Raw genomic sequence first — 23612 nt, 5'->3', positions numbered from 1 at the left:
CAGATGTGCCAGCCCATCCGCCCCCCAACTCCCCTCAAGGAGAAACTAGATATAAAACATTTGTGACAGCAAGAACGGATCTAAACCTTTGATCCTCAGGTACCTGCTGCTGGAGTGTCTGCAAGATCCTCGGCCTGGGTACACCATGACTGACAGCACCGGAGATACAGCAGCATAATTTAGAGCACATGTGTCAGCCCAGCCTTCCTCTATCTCAGCTCAGTAATAGAATAAAAAAAACCAGTGCTGGCTAGTGAGACATGCACCCTAGGAAGGGATGGCAAGTTTTAAAATAATCCAGCCTGCTGGGGAAGGACTGTGGGTCCGGGCCAGCCATGAGCACAAGCACTGCAGGAGCCCCAAGTGCTGTGCCTGGGATTGATGCAGGCTTGGCTGGGAGTGGGGAAAAACAGAAGCAGGACATGGCTGGTGTGGCCTGGCCAGGCAGATCTCCAGGCTCTGGCCATCCTCCAGCAGCACAGCCCTGCTGCTTGCATGGGAAAACCCTGAGCAGAGCCACGTCTGGGCACGGAAGCCGCAGCACGCGCATCATAAAAACCAAACCCATGCTAAGTCTCCTGATGCAGCAAACTCAAAACATCCAAGAGCATGGGGATCTGGAGGGAAACCAGGAACCAGCACTGAGTTTTGCTGTTATTATCATAAAAAAACCCAATCTGCATTTGGCACTGATTCTCTCTCTCACATACAAACACACGTTTCACTGCAATAAGGAAAAGAGCATTTTTGAAGTACTCAGTCACAAAAACACAGTATGGAAGTCTTGGTGAGCATCTCCTGCTTGGGCTTGGACCAGTCCCCTTGTCTGATACAGGAAAAGATTTCCTCCACCCAGGCAGTATGGCTCATGGCACACACACATTAAGCTCCACAACTCCACACACTGTGGGGGCAGCAAGCCCTGCCACATATCTTAGTGCCTCAAACCTCATCCCCTTCCATGAAGCCACCAGAGCAGTCCCATAGATGACATTCTGTCACAAGATGCATGTGGGCAAGCAGAGCAATCACACTGCAAGCCAGCAGCAAAGCTCAAATCCAGGCAGAAATAAGCTGCCCTGAATCTCTTGGCTTTTCATGCTTTGGCAGCATCAGGCTTGGACAGTGGCAATGGTCCTGGGCACAGTTCAGCTTGTTGCAGCACAGCTGGGTGGCAGGACAACACATGTTCCACTTACTGGCCTAGGCAGCACAAAGGGGTCACCACACAAGGCCTGTACACCCAACACCAGGAACAAGCTGCCAGGCAACACCTCCAGGACCTCTGAACCCAAAGAGTCAGCTCTGGAACAGCCCCACGCTCTCTTCCATGGGGAGCATCTCATGCTGGGTGGACACATCAGCTCCACCAGCAGCTGTGCACTATCTGCTGAAGGCAAAGCTCCCTGCCCTCAGAAAGCTGTGGGATGGGAGGGAAGTCCCCTGTGTGACACAAGGAGTGCAGAGCAGAGGCTGGATCCACATTTAGGCAGTCCCATCACCCATCTGGGCCACATCCCAGCCCACATGCCTTTGATCCCTCCTGCTCCAGCAGCAACACACTGCCCTTGCCTGCAGAGCTGCATTAAGGATTAGGTGGGATCAGACACGGGATAATACAAATCAGGTCGTGTTTGCTGCTGGCAGTAGCTGCAAGGAAATGAGGAGCCAGTCTTTCCAGCCAGAGAGAAACAAGATGCTGGTAAACTCTGGCCAGGCAGGCAAGGAAAGGAGGGATATGGCTGAGACCTGGTTAATGCATGCAGGTTCAGACATACAGTGCCTGATGGGCCACATCTACATGGGAAGGGAATCTCCTTGCTGAGGAGCCATGCCTCCTTAGCTGAGCTTCCTGCTGGAAACCAGGGCAGCAGAAATTGCAAAGGAGGTTCACGCTGCTGGAGGGAAGTGTCTGACACCACCCCTGCTGGGCCTGTGTAACCAGAGATGAAACACAACCTTCTGTTGTCTGGATGGTCCTGAAAGCACAAGGCAAGTCCCAAGTTGGTGATGCTGCTTCTCTTAATGTTAGGCATTCACATGTTAGGGCTTGTTTCTTCTCATAGACCTTTTTCCATCCTTACCCTCTCCCACACACTCCAGCAGCTCTTCTCTTCGAGCTCCAGGCCTGTCTCTATCTTCCCTCACTACCCCAACCCTTGGCACCAGTCACAGTGTGGCTTCAAACATAAGGGAGAAGATGCCTGGGGGTACATTCAGGCTTTGAGAGGCATGCTGGAGCAAGCAAAAGCCACACCACCTCAGGGAAGAGCAGAAACCATGTGGGATAGAGAACATGTGCCAAGCAGCAGACATGCTAGTCCATGATGTTGCCCAAAAACACAGCAGCCAGTGCAGAGGTCCTATCAGCTGTGCATAAGGCTCCAGCACTGGTCCTGATGGCTGTAAAAAAACCTTACCTCACTGCTTTTATATTTGATTTACTGTTGTAAAAGCACCTTCAGAGCACAAAGCTCCAGCTGAGAGCTTTCATAATCTTTATACCCTCGCTAGAGCCCCAAGAAGAAAAAACTCATGAGACGTGAAGAGCTCTGGGCACAGCACCACAGGCTCCCAGCTCTGAGCTGGATGACCTGCCCCTGGCTCATGCACAGCCCTGGGAAGGAGAGGCAGGGGCACAGAGCCCCAGCAGCAATGCTTGCCACTGCCCCAGCAAGCCTGCACACAGATGGTGACAGCACTGGTCCCTGCAGAGCCAGCAGCATATGCTGCTGCTGCTGCCCACATCAAGGCAGATGCCTGGAGAGATGCACCAGAAATAACTGGTTACACAAGCCAAGACTTTTCATCTATGCAGTCAAAGAGAGTTTTAATTCCAAACTACTGGGTACAGCTCAGCATCTGAATTCATCCCCCCCAATTTTTTTTTTTTTAACAAAAGGAACAACATCTCAAGGGCAACAAAATGGACCTAAAAAGTGCTGAGACAAAAGAAGGCCAATGGGATGTACTGGTGTCTGCAGACAGCCAGGCTAGTGAACATCTGTGTGGCAGAGAGTTTCTGCTCCTGCTCTGCCAGCAACCTTTATGTCTGCTTTAACACGGGGCAATAATGCTCACTTAAGAGTTTCATGCTGAATTAATCATTGCAAAGTGCTCTATGGTTCAGCCAGGAGAGATAGGAAGGCAGTGCTAAGCACAATCATAGCTGTACTCAGCAAGACTAATGGTCTGTGCTGTGCTCTGGCCCTGGGAAGCACTGCTTTGAGCTCCTGAGCAGGATGCAGAGCAGCCCCAGCAGGGATGCAGCCTCCTCCCTGTCCTAGCTAGGCACAGAAACATCTGCCCAGCTGCCTGCACTGGCAGGGGCTCAGCTGGATCCAGCTCTGAAACTGCTGAGCTGAGGAAGGTGGTGTTCAGAGGAGCAGGGGAAAAAGAGGATCTCATTTAACACTTGTCCAGACCTTTTCCCCACGCTTCTTGTCCAGCCACTGCTGAACCCAGCCAGACTTTCAGCACCTAGAAAAAGCAGTTGTCTGGGGCTCCACAAGCAGCTTGTGTCCCAGCACACTGAACCTGCCCCTGCCAGCTTCCTTTGACAATCCCAGATTTTTGTCCAGGAGGAGATGGGAGCTATTTCCTACCCACCACTTGTCTGCCATTAATGACTTTACAGACCTCCAGCACAACCCCTGTAACCTCCATCCCAGACTGAGCAGCCTGAGGCTACTTCTTGCAGAGAAGCCATCACCTTATGTCCCCCCCCCGCACCATTTCCAGCTCTCCAAGATGGCAGGGAGCAAAAGCAGGCAGGATTTGCTGTCAATTCACATGGCAGTCCTGTCCTCTGCCTCCCTACTTAAATGGGACTACAAAAAGAAAAGCAGCAAAAGCCTCCTCATTCTAAAATACGAATCCAGGCTGCTAAAAGGCACCAGGATCCTGGTACACCAGGACAAGATGGTTTTCCCCTCCACAGGGCATTTGGCAGGGGCTCTGCTATTTCACATGTCACAGCTGAGCTCCAGCAGGCTCACTGTGGCTTATCCCTCACTCCTGCCCAGCTCCAGCAATGCCAAACAGGAATAGGCAGCCAGCACTACTGGAGCAGGGCTCAGCTGCCAGCACCAGGCTAAACCCACCAGCCTTTTATTTCCCAAGTGGTGAAGATGAGGAATAAAATTAAAATTCTTCGTTGTGTTTTGATTTAACATTTTATCTGCACTGGTAGCAGCAGGGAAAATGTGGGAAATGTGGAGCAAGTAACCACTCCATAGCAGAAGCAGCCAGAAGGGACACTAGGGCATCCAGGGCAAGTTCTGAGAAGCTCATTTTAAAATGTTCCCTCCGCCAACACAGATAAATATTGGAGAAAAAAAAAAACCCATGAAAATTCAGTTGACTCACAAAGAGCAAGCACGTTAAATATAGAAAATAAATTAAATAATTAAAGGGCAAAAGAAATGGGATTTTAGCCCTGCTTTGAGCATAACTTTCATTACAGCCTTACCCAGGGAGCTGCTTTTCACTATCAGACTGGGTGAAGCAAAGTGAGCTTTTGCCATGCTTCTAGGCCACATTCCCAGGCTTCCCCCTGAGGAAGGGAAGCCCTGAGCAGTGACCTGAGTGCAGGGTGTCCTGCTCTGTGCCCCCAGAGCACAGCACAGCCTCACCCAGGCCTCCCCATCCTTTCTCCATGTCCTGATGGGACAGCTGAAGTGTGGAACAGTGACTGCTCGGCCCACAGAGACCCTGAAATTCCCCATGGGGTGTAAACCCACTGGGAATATGCTATAAGCTGTTAGCCCAGATGCTGGGCTATCCCAGAGCTGCAGGTGTATGTGGCAGCTCTTTGGGTACAATCCAATTCTAGCATAAAAGAATAAAATTAAATTAAATTTTAAAAATCCAGCTCCAGCTAGTCTCAGAAGCCTTGGGACAGGATGAAATTTAGGCTACAGATGTTACAGCCAAATCCTATTATTGCCAGGAACTCAGCCCTGCAATTTAAAGGTGCCCTGGCACAAACCCACACCAAAAACGGCTCCCAGCATCTACTGCACTCAGAAATTACACATCTCAAAAAGGGCAAGCTTTTGCATCACTTTTGAAGCATCTGCAGCACTTTTGGGAGCTCAGAGCTGAGCTGGCTCCCCACAAGTCTCAGCAGCCCCTGGGCAGAGCTCACTCTGCTGGGGAAGCCCAAGGCTGCCCAGGGAGGAAAGAGCCCTGTGCTCTTCCAACCCTAGAAACCATTCCCCAACACTGAGGCAGGAAAACACACCTGGCAAGGCTGTGCTGGCAGGTGCCTGCCATGGGCAGGGGAACAGCAGGGATTTGGGGCACCAGCATCCCTCCTGACAGCTCTCTACTTCCACAGCCTCCAAGATACAGCAGACCAAGGATGTGAGCAGCAGCCTAACAGCCAGGGAGAGGATGAGCTCAGGGTCAGGCTCTTTCATTAACATCCTTCTCTTTTTTCTGACCCTCAAAAAGGTCCTTTTCTCTTTCTGAAGTGACATCCTCCGAGTCTCCACTGCAACAGCAGCACCAGCACAGGGGTGACCTGGTCAGCCCACAGAGGTAAAACAGGAGAAACAACTCCAAAGCACATTTTTGTGTCTGTGATCAGATGGCTGAGAACCAGCAGCATCAACTCCCTAAATAGCACATGGCATCTGAGGCTACACCACTGATCTTGGCAACAACCCCTTCCCTCTCAGCTGCAGAAAACCTATATATAGGAAAATACACATATGGATATATACATGTATGACTTCCACATTACTCTGCTTTTTCCAAGCAGTCCAGTAAGGCACCACAGATTTGCTTTGCCCAAGCAGGAGACTGGCATGGCCATGGCTAAGCAATGTCCCCCACTTGCTGTGCCACACTCAAAGTGCCAGCCTCTTGCTCTTCCTGCCTTGCTTCAATGTGTGTGGCTCAGTTTTGGTTTTAATTGCAAAGTCCCCACATTCTGCAAACCAAATGCAGCTGGAATTGAAATCAAAGAGTAAAACCACCCACCAACAAAAATCAAAGCATCACACTGCCAAAAATCAAGTGGGACGCACAAAGCAGAGAGCTTAAAGAGGGAGGGGGGAAATGGAAATTACACTAATAGCATGTTTTCATTTGTAATAATCTGAGAGCTGGGTAATGACACTGGAAGGTGAGCTGCCCTTGGCCCAAAGAGAGGTGGCTGTTTATGAAACCATCCTGCTGTCAGCAGCTCAAACATCACGTGAAGGAGGAGTGTAAAATGGGCAGGTAGAGCTGGGCTGTCAGCAGCCCTCCGGGTTGGGAGAGAATGTTCTGTCCTCTACCTGACAGAGGGGGAGGAAAAAAAAAATCTGGGAGTTGTCTGCATTTTGGGGCAGAGTAGCAGGCTGTGGTTTATGGGGTTGGGGGTCTTTTTCGTTGTAAATCATTCTTTTCTCAAAAGCAGCACCACGAACAGCTACAGGAGAGTATTTATTCCTTTGCTTTTAAGAAAGCATTGAACAAAAATGATCAGATCTATTTAATGGGCTGTTGAACAAGTGCAATGCCAGCCTCTTACCTTATTGTGGCTTCTAATGATTTTACAAAACAAAGAGCTGGAAAAGATCGACTTGGCATTCCTGCCCTCTGCCATTATATTCTGCTCAGACACAAGCAGCGCAGCTGAACAGCAACAGGTGGGATGATATTTAATGCCCACCTCTCTATCTTGACATTGTCTGGTTTGAAATAGAGTCCTCATGCCATTTACTGGCAGTGAAACTAATAGGATTCTGTAAAAATCAATCCATAAATGCACAGACACTAAAATGAATGGTTTCCTCTCTGTTCCATTTATGGGAGGGCCCTTTTATGGATATCTATATGCCAGCGTAAAAATTGCAGGAACAACTTTCTAAGTCTTCATTAAATTCAAGGGGACTTTGGTAGAGAAGATTGCTTTAAAAGAAACTGCTATTTCCCATGGCAGCTCATTATTACCCACAAACCCAAAAAAGCTCCACTGGCTTGTGAGAGCTGTCCCAGCTGCCCCACATTCTGCTGGGCACACTGGAGCTGCAGGAGGAAAGCTGAGATCAAGGTTAGGATGGGACACAAGCCCACCCTGCCCAGCACAGTGCCAGTGAACTGAAACTGTGTGTGTCACGTTCACCCACGTGCTGAACACTGCCAAACCCTCTGCTAGGGCCTGCCCCGCCAGCACAGCTTTCCAGAGAGGAGAAATAAACTCCTAAACTAAACAATGCTTCCTGATAACATATTTGATGGAAGTGAATGAAACAGAGAGATGTATTTCTTCCTTGCACTACCCACCACGTTAAATGGCAGGGTGCTGGTTTTTGGGATTTAGGGGTTGGTTTTTTCTGGAGGAAGCCCAAAAACTGCATGATCTGTTTGTCACTCCTGAAGACATCAGTTTATCAGAACAGTCTGCAAACTGAGAGATTACTTATATTTCTGCCTCTACGTATTTCTCCCAAGACCACTTTCCTGAAAACCTCACAGTAATTCCTGTTCCAGAAGCCAACTAGGAATGCTGAGCAAACCCCTGCACCACTCTGCACAGCTCTGCATTTCCTTCTCATCCCTCCAAGGAGTGCAGGCTCTGGGGTTTGCCTGAGTCCCACTTTGTGGTCCCCAGCCCCACTGCTGCAGGCAGAGAAGCTTCCACACGTGCCCTCCTGACTCTCCACCACTCAAAAAATGACTGGGGGAAAACAACTCTGCCCGCTCTAAGGGCTGAAAAAAGCTGGGCAGAGAAGAGCCAGCTCAAGCACAGTCCACAAAACCACAACTCCAGCCCCTCCTGATCCATAAGCTTTCGAGCTAATGGAGGAGGAGATGGGGACCCCATGGACTGGCTTCACCACTGCTGGGCAGTAACACTGACACCCTTGGTCAGTCCACTGGAATTGTCTCTGGGAAAAGCCAAAAGCCAGAAAGCCACTAGCACATCACCAGATCCTCTACCAGGGATAATTTTCCATGGGGCTTACAACTATCTCAAACATAAATTGGGATAAAGGGAAAAATGTACATCCAAGCCCTTTGTACTTCTGCAACAATCCATCTTGTTTCTGTCAACTTAACATCTGCAGAAAGATGTAGCTCTGCTGGAGGAAAAATAGCTCCTAAGTGCTCCTGGTCGTGACAGATCCCGAGGCACACAGCAGAAGTTCACCACATCCTCCTGGCCAACAGCCAGGCTCACAGAATTGGATTTCATCTTACTCTCTTTCACCTCCTCCTTCAGCCACTTCAGAGGCTTTTCTGCAGCTTTCCTTCCTCGTATTTCACTTCCAAGGGCACAAGACTACAATAGCCCTGTTTTTTCTCCACACCCAACCTCAGAAAATGAATCATTCCTGACCCATCCAACCAGGCACCCTGCCTCCAACACAGGGCAGGAAGGTGCAGACCTCTCTGCACTGACAGCTACATACAGCTCCCCTAGGAGTGATGCTTTGACCCATTTTTCTGCCCTCCAGATACCATCCTGAGTCATGAGACACTTTTTTCCCCCCATTTCTTTTTCCTCTTACAAAAGCTGTGGCTGAGGGTGACCGTGAAGGCATCAAACCCTCCTGCTGCCAGCCATCAAGTGCTTCAAGCCACAAAAGCCTGGCAGCAGTGAGGTCTACCAGACAATTACTCTCATCTCCCTGCAACTAACTTCCCATCATCCACCTTAATTTTTTCCAACCCCTGATCCATCCCAATGAGACACCCCAAAACTCAGCAGCATCCCCAAGGCAGGGGCACGTTCCTGAACTACCAACTGGTGTTACAACTTCATCAGTGCTACTAAAGCCTCAATTTCCCCTTCAATTTCTGTTTTCCCTCCATCCAGACTGACAATTCTCCAATGATTTTCGCTGAATTTAGCTCATTTTTAGTTAATTTGGCTAAGATTTTGCTAAAGTTAGCTAAGTAGCTAATTTTACAGAGCGTCTGCCATTAAATCTTCCCATGCCTCAAAGTCCCTCTCTATAAAAAGAGACTCATTATCATTGATTTGTCTCTAAATGACGGAGACTTTAAATCACTGCCACACAACATCTGGTTTGTGGCCCACGGGGAGCTGCCAGGCTCTGTTCAGCTGGATAACAACCCACAGGTGGAGATGCCACTGACTCAGCTCCAAACCTCCTTCTACATCCCCAAAACTCAGGGACAGAGCACAGCCGGCTCAAAGACCTAGAAACTGCTGAAATCAGTAGAAGGCTTAAGCCTTGGGGGCTTTCAGCCTTTCACCAGCAGGAAAGTGCTTTAAAACTCAAAAAAAAAAAAAAAAAAAAAAGAAACCCAGCTAAGGCAGAAAGCAAATGAAGGGGTTGCAACCTTAAGAGCTGCAGAGACATTCAAACAATAGTATCTCAAACCTTCCCTGCAGCTGTAGCCAGCAAGACTATAAATTGGCCTCTGATTTAGCTCCATTTGGTGCCCTCTATGCAGCCCTGTGGTGCAGCCCACGCAGCAGATACCAGCTTCCATCCTTGTCTCCACCATCCATTAGCTGCTGTCAGCAAGTGTGGGGGCAAGCTGGGGTGCCAGCACAGCTCTGCATGCACAGGAACCCCCTTTTCTTCCCCCAGCAGGTCCTCCTGCAGCACCTCCAGACATTGCTAGGACTATGGCTGAGGGGCCTTGGCCGTGGTAGATATTTCATCTCATAGCCCATCCATTGTTGAGTATGCTATTTTCTTCCCCATTTTTCCTTCTGTTTCCCCCTCCTTTTTTTTTTTCCTCTTCTCCCCCTTGGTTCATTACATCCATCATTTATACCCACAGCACCAGCCAGCTGATTTACTGCCTCGATCAATGCAGCTCCAGCATGAAAAGGAGACACAGCAAGCTCAGCACGCAACAGGGACCCAGCTGTGGGAACCTGGAAGGACAAGAGGGAGGGACAGGGAGCAAAATCATCCCACAAGCAAAAGCACCAGCAGCACAACTTGCTCTACTGAGAGGGAGTGCAGAAAGTCTGCAAGGACAGGGCAGTGCCAGGGGAGATCCTGCTGGACACTCCTAGAAGACAGGAGGTTGGAGGCTGAACACTCTATGAGCAGAAGAGACTTGGGCAAGAATTATTTAATTTTTTTTTGCCCCTAACCAGGCAGCAGAGAAACATACTCCATCAGGATCGACTTGGAGCACTTCTGCTAAGCACCTCGTTTGCTCTCCCTCTCCTAATGAACAGCGTGACAAGCTCAGAAATCAATGGAGGCTCTGAGTGCAGCTCCTGCCGGCGCCCAGCCAGGCGTCCCCGGCCCCTGCTCTCCCTAACTCGAACCGACGGGAGCGATTGCCCGACAGCTCCGCTAATGGCCACCCTGTCAGGCCTCCTCACCCACACCCCAAGGGCCAGGCCAGGCCAGGCAAACAAGGCATCTGTGGAAGTGCCAGCCTCCTCCCCGGCAATACCTGGGCAGAAAAGGGGGGGATGCTGCAGTGCCACCGGGAGCCGGCCTTGGGGAAGTCCCCAGCACTTCCCTGCAGCTGAGGATGCTCGGCTCGGTAGTTCTCTCCCAAACAACCACTGAAGTTTCTAGACGCCTGGCCCCAAAAGGAAAATCCAAGTCTTTATGGCTGGATGGTCACTGCACATTTTGGGCCAAATAGGAAGTGTGGGGACACCTCCAGGTGTCCCCCACACCCTGCTAGAGATACCTGCGGCTGAGCAGGAGGGCACACAAGGAAGTGTGAACACAGCCCTGGGGGACAGAGAGGGGTGCAGAAGAGACCAACAAGCAGAACAGGGTGCCAAGAATCTGCTTTTGGCTCTTTTCCCTCAAATACCTGGCATACTGAAGATGGTCTGAGGCAGCTGAGGCTGCACATGAGGGACACAGCTTTGCTGGAGAAACAGCAGCATCCCAGTGCCAGACAAGGAACCACGGGAGCTGTGGTGGTGGCTCAGGCATGATGGGGTACAAAGAAGAGGTTAGGATGCAACAGGGCTCTCTCACAAAAAACAGCCCCTAGCTTCAGTCCCAAAAGCCTCCCCACACCACAATCATAGCACCCCCTGCTCTGCTGCACCACCAAGTACGTACCACTGTATACACACAAATATGTATTACTCAGTTTTGCTGCTTCTCCCATCTATGCCTGAAAAGAGGATGAGGAGAAGAAGCATGCAAAGCACTGCTGCATCAAGCATGGGCTGCCCTGAGCCCTCCAGCTCCTTCCCCTCACAGTTCCTGTGCCCTGTTCTCTTAACCTCTCTGCAAGGGGCTCATTTCCCATCTTGTTTCACGGCTCCAAACTGTTCCGCTGTGCTTCGTTTGCTTTAAAAAATGCTGTTAAGAGACAGCAAAAAAATAAAAGAAGTGGACAAACAGGAGGGATTTAACTCTGCCTTTGCATCTCCTGGCTGGAGGGGCTTCACACGCTACTCACTGTGGCATTGGTGATTTAATCATCAATGCGATGCTACTGCAAACAGCAGCAGACAGCAGAGCTGGCAGGAGTAATGCTCCCTCCAACAGCGTGAATATTAAGGGCGTTTAACAGCCCTTGTAATCACACTGTGGCTCCTTGCAAGAACACAGCCAGGCAGCACAAGGGAAGGCACTGAACCATGCTGCTGGGTTATCAAATTTCCCCGTGCTCCTTACGGGACTGCAATCAGCCCTGCTTACAGAAAAGTGAGCGCTGCCTTCCCCGAACGTTCTCCCCAAACCAAATCCCAGGTAGCAAAAGCCCTTAAGCACACACTGGGATGAACTCCCTCAGTGCAAGTCAGCCTCTTGTGGAATTTGGGTCCTTGTAATATGATGCAAACATTAAGAGCTTCAGCAAATCAATCTCCTGTACCTGTCTGATGCACTGGGAAAGGATTACTGGGGGAAGAGAAGAAATCCTGAGCATGGCATGAGTTTAGCTGTGCCTCAGGACTTGAGATAGATCACACTTTTTAGGTCAAGCATTAGTTTGTTCTCAAAGAAGAAATGTCCCCAGCTTTTACACTTTGGAAGTTTTTACTCTTTCATTGGATTAATACAATTCTGAAAAGCTCCCTGTGATTTTGAGGCAAAAATAGCCAGTTATCAATGGCATCCTACTGTAATGAAACACCTGTGAAACACAGCCACTCCTGGCCCACAGACTTGAGACACAGCTTCTGGAAACAATGGAAAAAAGTGCAAATTTATCTGCTTTATCTCTCAGATGCAGTAATGGCTGCTGGTTCTGCCTGAAGATGGGGAGAACATCCTGAGAGCCAAGCCTGCATTCAGAGAAATGCTGGGTTGCCCAAAGCCACATACACACAGCTGGTGCCAATGCACAAACCAAGATCAATACGAGGAGATCAGCAGCAAAAAAATAGTTGATCCCAGTTGATATTTACATATAGAAACTCAGGACTGTTTGGCTTTTTTGGCTGGACTAACATCTGCATTGTCAGAAACTCCCTCTTCCAGGTTATCTCAGTGCAGCCTGTGCGCCAGAGGGAAGGGAATTAGCTACCTGGCCTTCCATTCACACCTTTAATTATTCAGCTTATATTGATATAAAATTAATTGAAGCAGAATAAGCTCTTCTCCTAAATACAGGTGCCCACGCTCAGGAATCAGTGAGATTAAAAGGTGCAAATTACTTTATTTAATGAGTTAATTTCCAGCTATCACATGGGCAAATCCCCATGCTGGGCCTGTACCTGCTGCTGCACCAGCTCTGCCCCAGTGCTACGGCTGCTGTCCCAGCACAGTGCTCTGGGTAAACAGAAGATGTGCAAAGGTTTGGTTACACAGCAGAGATGTGCTTCACTCCTGTGAATGAAACTTCTCTTTCATTCACAGAGCCAGGACTTGGCCACGATGATGGCAGCAGGAGCCTGTGGTCCCAAGGATGCGGAAAGGCACCAAGAGCAAGGAAATGCCACTTTCCAGAACAGCCCTTTGTGCCTGTTGGGGAAAGCTGATTGCCCTCCAGCTCCCAGTAGCTGGTGCCCTAAAGAAAGCACCAACATCATTTCCTGCTGTTTCCCCCATGAGAGCACAGCTTCTGCCTGCAAAAGCCAAGCTGAAACTGCCTTTCCTTTGCTGACATTGCCTTCAGGAGGGAAGGTGTCCTCACCTTGCTGAAGAACAGCATCTGAATGACCTTCCCCAGCATTCAGATGCCTGCTGGAGCTCACTCTCACCTCTCAAGGCAGATTGTGTTTATATTTTATGTCTGATTTTTGTTTCCTGAGCACGCAGGTGCATCCAGGAGGTCCCTGCTGAAGAGACACATCCCTGCCCGGGTGCGGTAACAAAGGCCATGTCACCAGGCAACATAACACTTTTCTCATCATTCCATTCCCTTTCTCACCACTTGCAAATCTAATTTCAATTTTCAGATATTTCACTTTCTCACCGTTTCTAATGCTCCTGACCAAACCCTCCACACATCACCTCTGCAAGGGGTCTGCACCCCCAAAATCAGCTCCTCCCATGCCATGGCCAGCACACATGGCTGCCAGCACACTGCTGGGCTGAGGGCACATCCCCAAGGGCTGCACAGGGGTTGGTTCTTTTTTCTCTGAGGAGTCTTAAAGCAGAGATCTTCCTGCAGGATGGGAGGGCAGGACAGGAGGTTCTTCCTCACAAAGTGTTTTGCTGTACCACCGAGAGCAAACCATATGCAGCCTACACATTGTACACGGTTTAATCCGAGTGCTATGTGTATATTCATCCATTTGGATCCCAGTGGCAGCAGCAGATGGCTGGGTAATGCATGTTTGAGTCTGCCTCTCTCCAAATTACACTGTATTGTGGCACCAGGAAAATGCAACGGGCATTATGAATGCCACAATTCCTCCCCGCTCCATTCCTGTGGACCATGCTACACAAGTCTCCTTTCCACCTTGGCTCCCACAGTGCCAGAGCTCCAGCAGCTCCCAGTGCCTTCCCACTGTTCACCTAAATGTGCCTACCACCCCAACCAGACCCCGAGTTTCGCATTTTGTCTAGGTGAGGTCAAAGTGCAAAAGGCTGCATGCCAAACATCCCCCAAGGCAGATCCCAAAGGATATGAGAGGATATGATTCCATCCTGAATGATCCTGAATCAACCCACCAGGTAAAGCAGATTACTTAGACCCAGATGAAAAAAAACTTCATTTAAATAAAAGTATATTCTTTTTAAATCACTGTTTTGTAAGAAGAACCAAGCCAGCCGTTGAAAGCGAGTCTGCCCACACCTGTAACTCCTCCCTCTTATTTTTCTCCATCTCACCTAAAAACAAGCAACTAAAAATTCAATGCACAAGCAAGAAAAGATGTGCAGGAACTCCATCCAGCCCAGGGGGGGCTGCAGCCAAGGCACCACTGAACATATTCATGTCTTATTTGCGAGCCATGTGTCTCCATAATGGGTTATGAGGTGTGGTTGTAACTGGCGGATGCCGACGGTGGTCCTTGAGGAGGAAATGGTGTGTGTCTAAATGCAGGCAAAGCTATTTGGAAAGCCAGGACAAAGCAGCCTTTCTCTCCTGGCATGGGCCAAATCACATCCTTTGGACTTGCTCCTTCAGTGGCTTCAAAAGAAAAAGAATCATCCGTCTCAATTTTCCTGGCTCTGTGAATAATGTTTGGAGAATAGAGGGTGATTTCATAGCTCATTTGTTTTTGCACCGCATGAACCCTGCTCTCCTCGTATCACTTTCCAATCAGGTTTATTGCTGATGTTTCCACAAGAAAACCAAAGAGGGAAAGGCTAAGACCCTCAGTCTCGCTAGAGATTGAGGGGAAAAAACAAAAGTTAAAAAAAAAGTAGGAAAAAAAAAAAAAAAGAGAATCTCTCTTTCCCTTGTCTTTCAGCCTGATCTGAAAATGAACCTGTTTTGCTTCTGAATCAATTCTCTCCTGGCACTGCACTTCCCGCAGTACTTTCTGAGATGAGATGCAATCATTAGCTCACTTGCTCCTCCAAATAATATCACAAAGCTGGAGCTCGAGCTGCTGTGCAGTAAATCATCACTAGTTTCTTCCTGTGTGTGGCAAGGCAGGGTTTGGCCAGGGGACACAAGCCCTGCCACACCCTCCCAGTGCCACCACCCATCTGTGCACCTGCTGACTGGGGACAGCACAGCATCCAGCATGTCACCTTGTCCCCCCATGGAGAAGTGACACTGGCACATTGTCCCTTATTCAAACACCTCTCCAATGACCCACAAAGGAGCACCACACCTCTCACTCCCTCGGGCTGCACGAACGGCTAACCAAGGTGCTTAAGGGTTTCCAAACAGCAGGGCAAGCTATTAGTACAACTAGTGCTACCTCCATGAACAAAGGGGTGAACTCCTGCTGAACCTCTCACCACTGATCATTTTCACCAAAGGCACATGTTAAAGACAAGAAATCCTCCTCCTGCTCCTCCCAGCAGCTCTGTGCCACTGGCACCCAGAGCCCCAGGCACTCCAGGGTACCCAGTGCCCATCCCACAGCAGGAGGCCTTTCAGGTATCCTACAGACTGATCCAGCCTGACCTAGAGCTGCCCTTCCCACCCCAGCAGCAGCTATATGGGAAACCCTATACTTAGGCAGCCTCACTTTCCCAGCTCCTCTGGAAATACATAGGAAGAGTGGAGTAATACCGAGTTAGATGAGCAGAAGATGGGGAGCAAGATCTCCTCCTTGGCTTACTCTTCCTGTAACACTGATTCCTGCTGAGATTCTGGAACCAAAAAGGGTAAAGAGGGTGGGAAATCAATTTAATTGCAGCTTAGTAAGCAACTGCACTAAGCGTCGCTGGCAAAATCGGAACATTTTGCTGTGAGAGAAAGGGGGAGAAATGGCTTTTTCATTGCATGGGAAAGTGGATTGAGAGAAAACTCCCCCCCATCATCTGCTCCTCACCCCTTCCTTCTTTAAACAGGAGGAAGCCAGCAAGAAACACAAAGCTAATGCCAGCAATCTCCCGCTCCTGCTACTCCAATTAATAGTCAATCCGCTGCACCCTTTGTCGTTAGGCTGCACGTAATTACTCCTTCACGCAAACGTCTTCCTTAAACAGATCCTACTTCTGCTTTCTCGCATTACATTCCCCTTAATTGGTTTTATTGCACCAAATGCTGGCCTGCCCTCACAGATGAGGCTCTCCCAGGCGGAGTACGCTGCTTTTGCGTCTCCACAACTTCTTCCAAGCTTGCTTTTCCCACTGGCAAAGAGATTACAGCACAGAGAAGCACAGCCAGAGGTACCAAAGTGGCATCCCAGCTGTGCGTACAGAACATACACATCCATGGACCCAAGGAAAACAATGGGCACACAAAACCCCAGTATTCAGCTTCACAGGGATTTGTCAGCTTGGGACAATAACGCTGCACCTGCGTTCCTGAGGGATCACAAGACAGTTTTATTTGCAAGGCTGAATCTCCTGGCAGTGCCCTTCCCATGCTGGAGCTCGCCCAGCTCACACCTGAGGAGCCACAGCAGCTCAGCATCAGCAGTGTGCCCTCCACACTCAGCCCTGGTCTCTACACATACAGCCAACCTCTCAGCTTCAGGAGGCACAAAAAAAATCTCTAATCACAGTACCATAAAATGCTCCCTGGACCTGCCTTCCCCAGGCACAACATTCCCATTTATAGCTCTCACCCTGCAGCCATCCCATGTGCAGAGTCCCCAGCCTGTGGGGAGGCACAGGTCACATTGCAGAGCCAGGGACAAGAGATGTCTCAGCAGAGCAAGCAATAAACCCAGCCAAGACAGGCCCTGGGCCATGAGCCCATCAAAATAAATCAGGATGATGCCTTCTTATCCAGGAAAGGAAGAGCGAGGAGAAAACAGTGAGTTTTTGAGTAAACAGTCCAACTCTGTGCATATCTGAGGTGGTGAAAGGATAAATAGGACAAAACATCTTCCCTGATAGTCAACATCTTTCTCAAGCACAGAGACACTTCAACATATGTGCTGTGTCTCTGAAGCCTTGGCATCCAGACACAGAGCTGATTTTGGAGACTTCCCTGCTCAAAAGTAACAAGACTTTTGTCAAGCCTAGCCCTAAAGGTCACCAAGGGTTGCAGGCTGTGAGCCAGAGCTGAGTCCTCCGAAAAACCCAGCAGCAAGGGCTCAAGCCCTTCTCTGTTACCTAGGAAAGGATGATGCCACACCATGTCACATCAGCTGAAGAAAGAGGCTGCAGCCTGCAGCAATTCCACGTGCAGGGTGCTCTACGGGGACCTTGGCAGGAGAAGCAATTTACAAGAGAAACCATGACACTCCTGAGCCCAACCCACCCTCAGAGCATCACCACCTCCAACACCCCTTCAGAGTGAAGCAGCAGGACTCTTTCAACTCCTTCTTTCCTTTCAGAGCACAATAAAAAGTATTTTTCCTCTTCTGGTGCTCAACAGTTCTTGTCAACAAAACACGTACCACCTGCACAGAAATTTATTTATACTCTTACCAGAAGAGAAGCAGAATCCTTGCCTCCTTTCCTTCCCTCCCTGATATTTCTTTTAAAAGTGCCAAGCTGAGAAAGGCACCTGTACATTCCAATGCTCACTGTTTTGCAAAGCAAACAGGTCTTGTTCAATCAATATTTATGCCCCCATCAGTCACAGCTGCAACACAGAGCTCCACCACAGTGTAATGGAGGCAAAATTCATTCATTGCAATTACCAGTGAAAAATTAGGAGGGTTTTCATTGACTGGTTTTTGTTCCACAGGTATCCCAGGGAGCACTGTAATGCACAGCAGGCAGGTTAATTAATCGAGGTGCACCAGGCAGGCTGCTCACCATTTGTCCACAGCTGGTTTAGCCACTGAGGAGACTTCCTCACCTCACCCCCGCTCCACCAGACCTGTCCTGCCTGATCCCACAGATGAGGGCTGCTTGGGCATGGCTTTCTGTTTTATCCAGCACTAAACACACGAGCAGGAGAGAGGAACTGGATTCCATCGCAGCTCCTTCACAAGCAAAACTCCGCACATCCTAGAAAGCCTGGTTTTGCTCCTAGAGATTTCAGAGTGGGATTTCACCAACAAAGCAGGAAATAAGTTTCCTCTTCTCTCACATCCTAGACCTATCCATGTCCCCAGCCAAGTCCCAGTCAATACAAGCTTCCTGGGTATAAAACACTCTGCCTGGCTTTTTCGGTTTTTTTTGTTCCCAACAGCCTTGCCACTTCAATCCCTTAATTGTCAAGATCTGAATTTTTGCAGGATACACAGTTATTTTAATCTGTTAAGTGGCTCTGCTGCTATAAAACTGACAGGAATTTAATATCTGGAGACTGTCAGCTGAGCTCCAGGTGCTGAGGCTTTCTAGATGGCAATGATGCAGAAAGAAGCACAGGCTGGTGCAAGGCACACAAGCACAAAGCCGGCAACAGTTCCTTTGCACTGAGGTCTGACCCTGCAGGGTGCTGAGCAGTGGGGCAGGCAGTGAGGCTGCTGGGCTCCTCCACATCTCCCAGGAGCCATTCCCCAGCTGCATTTGAGCACACTCAGAAAGGAGATGTTGCATTGCAAACACCAGTACAAGTCAAGTAGAACAGGTCATTCTTTTTAATAAAGGAAACTTTCCCTCTGTAGCTTTTCTCCTGCAGTCAAGCCCGTCACAGACCTGCTTTCCCCTCCAGAGGCTGTCAGCTGTGCTTCAGCCATTCATCAGAGGGAGCAAGCTAGCATGCAGGAAGGAATGAAGGGAAATAAAATCCCAAACCAAACAAAAACTACATTTTTTTTAGTCCTGCCTCTCCTGCACACATTGCTGGCCCTGAGTGTGGGAGCCCAGACCCCCGAAAACCCCTCCCTGCTGCAGGGCTCTGCCACACAGCCACTGTGGTCTGATAAAGGTGCAGAAAAAGAGATGAGCAAGGGTTTATCACCCACCTACTCATCTCCTGCTCCCTCAAAGCATCCCCAGCCACAGCTTGGCACAGGACACAGGAGCCAGCACACCAGCAAAGCATTGCTGCAGAGCCAGCTACAAGTACTCCTCACAATTAATTTGGGATTTTGCTTGTAATTAATCCCGCGTATCAGTTCCCCTCATTATTCCTAATGTAATTAAGTTATTAGTTTATATGTCCGTCCCCCCCCAAAAGCAGAGCAGGGGGATGGATCAGAGGGAGGCAGGGGAGATGCCAGGCAGCAGCACGGGGCCATGAGCCCGGGATTACTGGAGCTCATGCCAAGCCCCACCACTGCCTCCCTGGGTGACTTCAGGTGGGTCACTGGCAGCCTGATTTTCCAAGAGATAAAATTATTCCAATTCCTCTGGAGTCCACCAGAGACAGAAGGATACAAAGTTCAATTAGCCTCCCTGGGTCCTGGTTTATCCAGCTGGAAAACTGCCGGGACAAGGAGACAGGCTGGAACTAATTAAAGCTTGCAAAGTGCTTGGAAACCCTCCGCCAAAAGGCAGGGAAGGAGGGAGGCCCAACGAGTCCCAGCTGATCCATGACCCCGGGCAGCCCCGTGTCCTCACACCCCCATCCATCAGGATGGGCTTCCCTGCAGGCTGAGCCCATGGCTGGGCTGGGTAAAGCTCCCTGGCAGGGGCAGGCACCCTGCCACAGAGCTCCTCTTCCCAGCCAAGTCACAGGACTGCACAAAGGGCACCAAAATGGCAAGTATTCTAACAGGGCTTGATCTGTCCCCTGAAAAAGAGAGAAAATACAACCCCCAAACCCCGAGCAACAGCAGGAAAAACAGCACTGGAGGGACTGGTGAACTTATCCCAGGAACAACTTCATGGTCCTAAACACGGCCAGTTTTGTTCTTCCATACCCTACCAGCCCTGCAAGGCTGCTACACCTCACGGCCAGGAGGGAGTCCCACACCCTAAAATCCAGCCTCAACCTGCTGCTGCTGCCCTGGCATGTACCACCAGCAGCTGCAGGCAGCAGGGAGGAGGAGGAGGAGGGAAAGGAGGTGGCAGGGATTGAGGGAAGCAAGAAGGGGGCGTCCTCTGCCTGCCTACCTGCCACTGGGCAGCAGCAAGAGATCCACAGAGATGGATTGCAGGGGAATACAAGGGAAAAAATTACAGGGCAAGGTGAAGCCAAGTTAATTACAACAGACTGCTGCACCCACCTCGTTGGGCATGAGCAGCTCAGGAAAGCTCAGCTACTGCTGCAAGACCTTCCCTGAACACCTGCCTTCACCATGTTATAGGTAAAAGTTAAGACCCTTCTCCTAGAACATTCTAATAAGGCCCCCCCCCTTAACATAATACAATTAATATAACATAATTAATATAACATAATTAATACAATATAATTGAGCTATACCCTAATTTAACTTAACTTTTACCTATAACAACTAGGCCCTTAAGATGCCAAGCCAGCAGCATGTTTTGGGCAAAGGAAGGACTCAAATACTGCACTGCACCCTCACACCAAGGTCCTGCCCCTTGGAGACCCTGCCCACCACAGGACTGGAAGAAAAACATCACAAGCTTTCCTTTGGGAAGCTGAAGCCTGGACCTGGCTCAGGATTTGGGGTAAAGCAGAGGGCAGGGTGCAGACTAAAATAACAGTGATTGATGGGCATCCATGGAGCCAAGGGCAGCAGCTCTGTGAGCTCTCAGCAGGCCACCAAAGTGCCACAGCCAGCCAGGGAGCTTGGGCACATGGATGTGTGCTGGGAGCCCTGGTGGGGACAGGCACGGGCAGGAGGCAGCAATACCAGCTGGAGCTAAACTGGAAAGGTCTAAAGGTTAAACCTACACAAGGCTTGATACACGGTGTGCCCATATCCACAGAAACACAGCCCAATTGGGAGAGAAGGGGGGAGGGAACAGCTTGGAAAATGCTGCCAGGAAAGTTTATGTGGATTTGCTCCATTTCCCCTCTGTAGCTGTCCTACAATGTTTGAGAGGCTGTTAGCAATCCATCACCTCCTCTGGTTTCCCGAGGAATTTGGGAGGACGACCCTTAACTGCTCAAGTTTTCATCAGTAGCAGCCAGTCCCACCGGCCAGGGCAACAGGACACAGCACCAGGCTCCTCTCTGGATCACAGCATTCCTGCCTCTGGTAGCCCAGTCAGCTCTGCAGCCGTTCAGAAATGTTAACTGAAGGGACACCACATCCCCATGCTCATAAGCAGCTTATAAGTCATACTGCTCCAAAGGAGTTTGCAAAGCCAAAAATTTCAATGCATTAAAAAACTAAAAAAAACAATCTGCACTTCATGAATCTCAAGGGGATGAAACTGTCTGGATGGAAAATTCAGAAGAAATGAAGGAGAGGCAATTTAAGCAGTCAAATTGCTGGAGTTACAGCAACTTGGCAGTGGCAGCTTCAAAATGTGGGGACAGATCCTGTGTGGCAGAAGTTCCCTTCACCTGCTGCGGGAGCCAAGACCAGCCGGTACCAGCATCAGCAACCTACACCCCGAGCTGGGGGAGCCTTGAATGGGAGCAGAAAGTCAAAATGGGCTGCAAAATGGCAGCGATTCAGCGGCAGCTGGTGCTAAGCGAGAAGCAAGGTTCATTTCAAGGAGATTATAGTTGCCCCTGTCAAACAGGGGAGGTCTTTTTTTTGCCATCTTTACGAATACAGTTCCAACACCAAAGCACAGTTCTGGTTAAGAAAGCCCTCATCTCCTAACTCTGCTTTCAGTGACTTATTTATTGCCTTCCCCAGCTTAAATAAATAAATAAGTGTATAGATAATTATGTCTTTTTGGGGCCTGAAGTCACATAGATTCATTCCCTTCTTCTAGGATTGAAAGATTTACAAAAGCCTGAAGAAACCTCCTCAATCATTTTTATTTAAAAAAACATGGAAAACCAATAATTCCTCAGGATGAAAAAAATCAAAGTAAGCTTTATGAGTTCTTTTTTTTTTTTCAATCAGGTTGTTAATTCAGTTGCTGAGGTGACAGACACATATTTGAGACTCTCCAAAGATGTAGCAAACACATAAAGCTGTCATATATTGTGGGCCAAACACTGCTGGGTGTCACTGGTGCAAAAAAAAGGGGGTGAGGGCTCACACCCTTCCACTGCCACAATAACCCCAATCTCGGTGTATTTTCAGGAACTGGGCTCTAACCCGGATTAATTAATTCAAGATTTACAACAGTACAACTAAGCAGCATCTAATCTACGTCCTTTGGAAAGTTAACCCTCAGCTAAGCCCCAGCCGCTCTCGGCCAGGAGGAGAGGACACGGGAGCCGGAGAGGACCCGGGACCTCGTTCAGCCGAAGCTGCTCGCAGCTCCCCTGCCCTTCGTTTGGGCAGCGAAACTCCTTCGATTCCCTCACTCCCTGTGCGCAGCGAGATGCTCCTCGCGTCTCTGCCGCGCTGTCACTCCGGGGACTCAGGCACGACACGGAAAGGCGCGACTGAATGCACGGGCACCCTCGTCCCAGCCCGGCCGGGGCTCCCAGGGCAGCGGCGCTGCCCGATCCTGCTCTCCCACCACAGCCAGCAGCGAAAGCGGGGCCCCCGCTTTAACCGGGCTCGCCCAGCCCGCGTACGCCAAACACGGACCATGCAAGTGTGCTCCCCTCCGGTCCTGTCAGACCGGGCAGGACAGAGCCCTTCTCCTTTAGGGCAGAGCCCGGGAGCACGGCGTGACCCAGGGGGAAAGGAGCCGCCGGTCCCCCACCGTGACACGAACCACGCGTTTGGTTCCCTTGGGGAGCACCGCTCTCCCCGCTCCCCGGAGCCTGGGATGCTCCAAGTTGGCGGCGGGACAAAGGGCCGGTACCGCCGGCAGCACCCGCGGCCGGGGCACTCCCGGTGAAGCGGGGCCGGGGGGGCGGCTGGGGCTGCCGCTGTCCGAGACCGAGCGGAGGGAGGGAGGGGGAAAACCAAGCCCGGGGGGTACGGAAAGGGCCCCAGTGCCCCCCTCAAAAGCACAGGGCCGGTACCAAACTTGAAGGGGAACGCGATGGGGTGGGGGTCCCGAAAACCGCCGGGAACTTCTTCCCCGGGCGGCGGCGGTATCGCGCCCAAGTCCCGCCGGAGCCGCCGCGGCCCCGCCGCCCCTTCCTCACCTCAGGCGTGTGTCCCTCGGGCTCCGGCACCTCCAACTTCCTCCGCGCCCCGAAGAAGAAGAGGAGGAGGGCGGCGAGCCAGAGCACCCCCAGCAGAGACAGCGCCAGCCGCCGCGTCGGCCGCCTCATCCTCGGCAGGAGCGAAAAGTCCGGCGGGGGCAGCGGGAGGCGCTGAGGGGGAGCCGCGGGCGGCTCGGGGGCAGCGGCAGCGGCGCTGGCGGGGAGCACGGTCTCGCCCGCCCGCCTGCCCGCCTCGGAGCCGGCGATGCGAGTCCCGGGCTGTGCATGCTCTGCAGGGGAGGGGAGGGGAGGAGGAACGGGAGGAGGAGGCGCCGGGAGGAGGGGGGCTGGAGCCGGAGCCGCTCGCCGGGAAAGGTGCAGCGCGCAGGCAGCCGGGCTGGTCCTCGGGGAGCTGCTGCTCTGCTCGCTCCGCGCCGGCGGGGAGGCAGCCCTGGGGACGGGGACAGCGAGGGGTTCCGGGGTGCCCGTGTGTAACCGGGGACGCCCATCGCTCTGCCCTGCCTCCCTGAGTGAGCCCGGGCCGCTTGCACGCCAAGGGATGCCGGGGCTGGGCAGCGCCGCTGCGAGTTTGGCCCGGGTCGGTCCCGGTCCCCGTCCCCGCCCGACTCCGGGGCGAGAGGAGGCCACCGTTCAACAACACACAGAGGAGGCTCAGACATGATGGGAAGATTAATTTA

The 23612-nt window shown here is 50.8% G+C and overlaps 1 protein-coding gene across 1 annotated transcript in view; it reads right to left on the bottom strand.

Annotated features, from left to right (window-relative positions):
- Positions 1–23410, bottom strand: part of GALNT14 (polypeptide N-acetylgalactosaminyltransferase 14) — a 97253-nt gene extending 73843 nt beyond the window's left edge. The window contains exon 1 of the mRNA XM_054629909.2: positions 22915–23410. Coding sequence (XP_054485884.1) covers positions 22915–23043 — 129 coding nt within the window. The 5' untranslated portion in view covers positions 23044–23410. The remainder of the gene's footprint in view (positions 1–22914) is intronic.
- Between the last annotated feature and the right edge of the window lie 202 nt (positions 23411–23612).

This window comes from Agelaius phoeniceus, chromosome 3 (genome assembly GCF_051311805.1).
Source record: "Agelaius phoeniceus isolate bAgePho1 chromosome 3, bAgePho1.hap1, whole genome shotgun sequence".
Taxonomy (NCBI): Eukaryota; Metazoa; Chordata; class Aves; order Passeriformes; family Icteridae; genus Agelaius; species Agelaius phoeniceus.
Note: the sequence above shows the minus strand (reverse complement) of the source record. Positions and strands in the feature narration are given on the sequence as shown.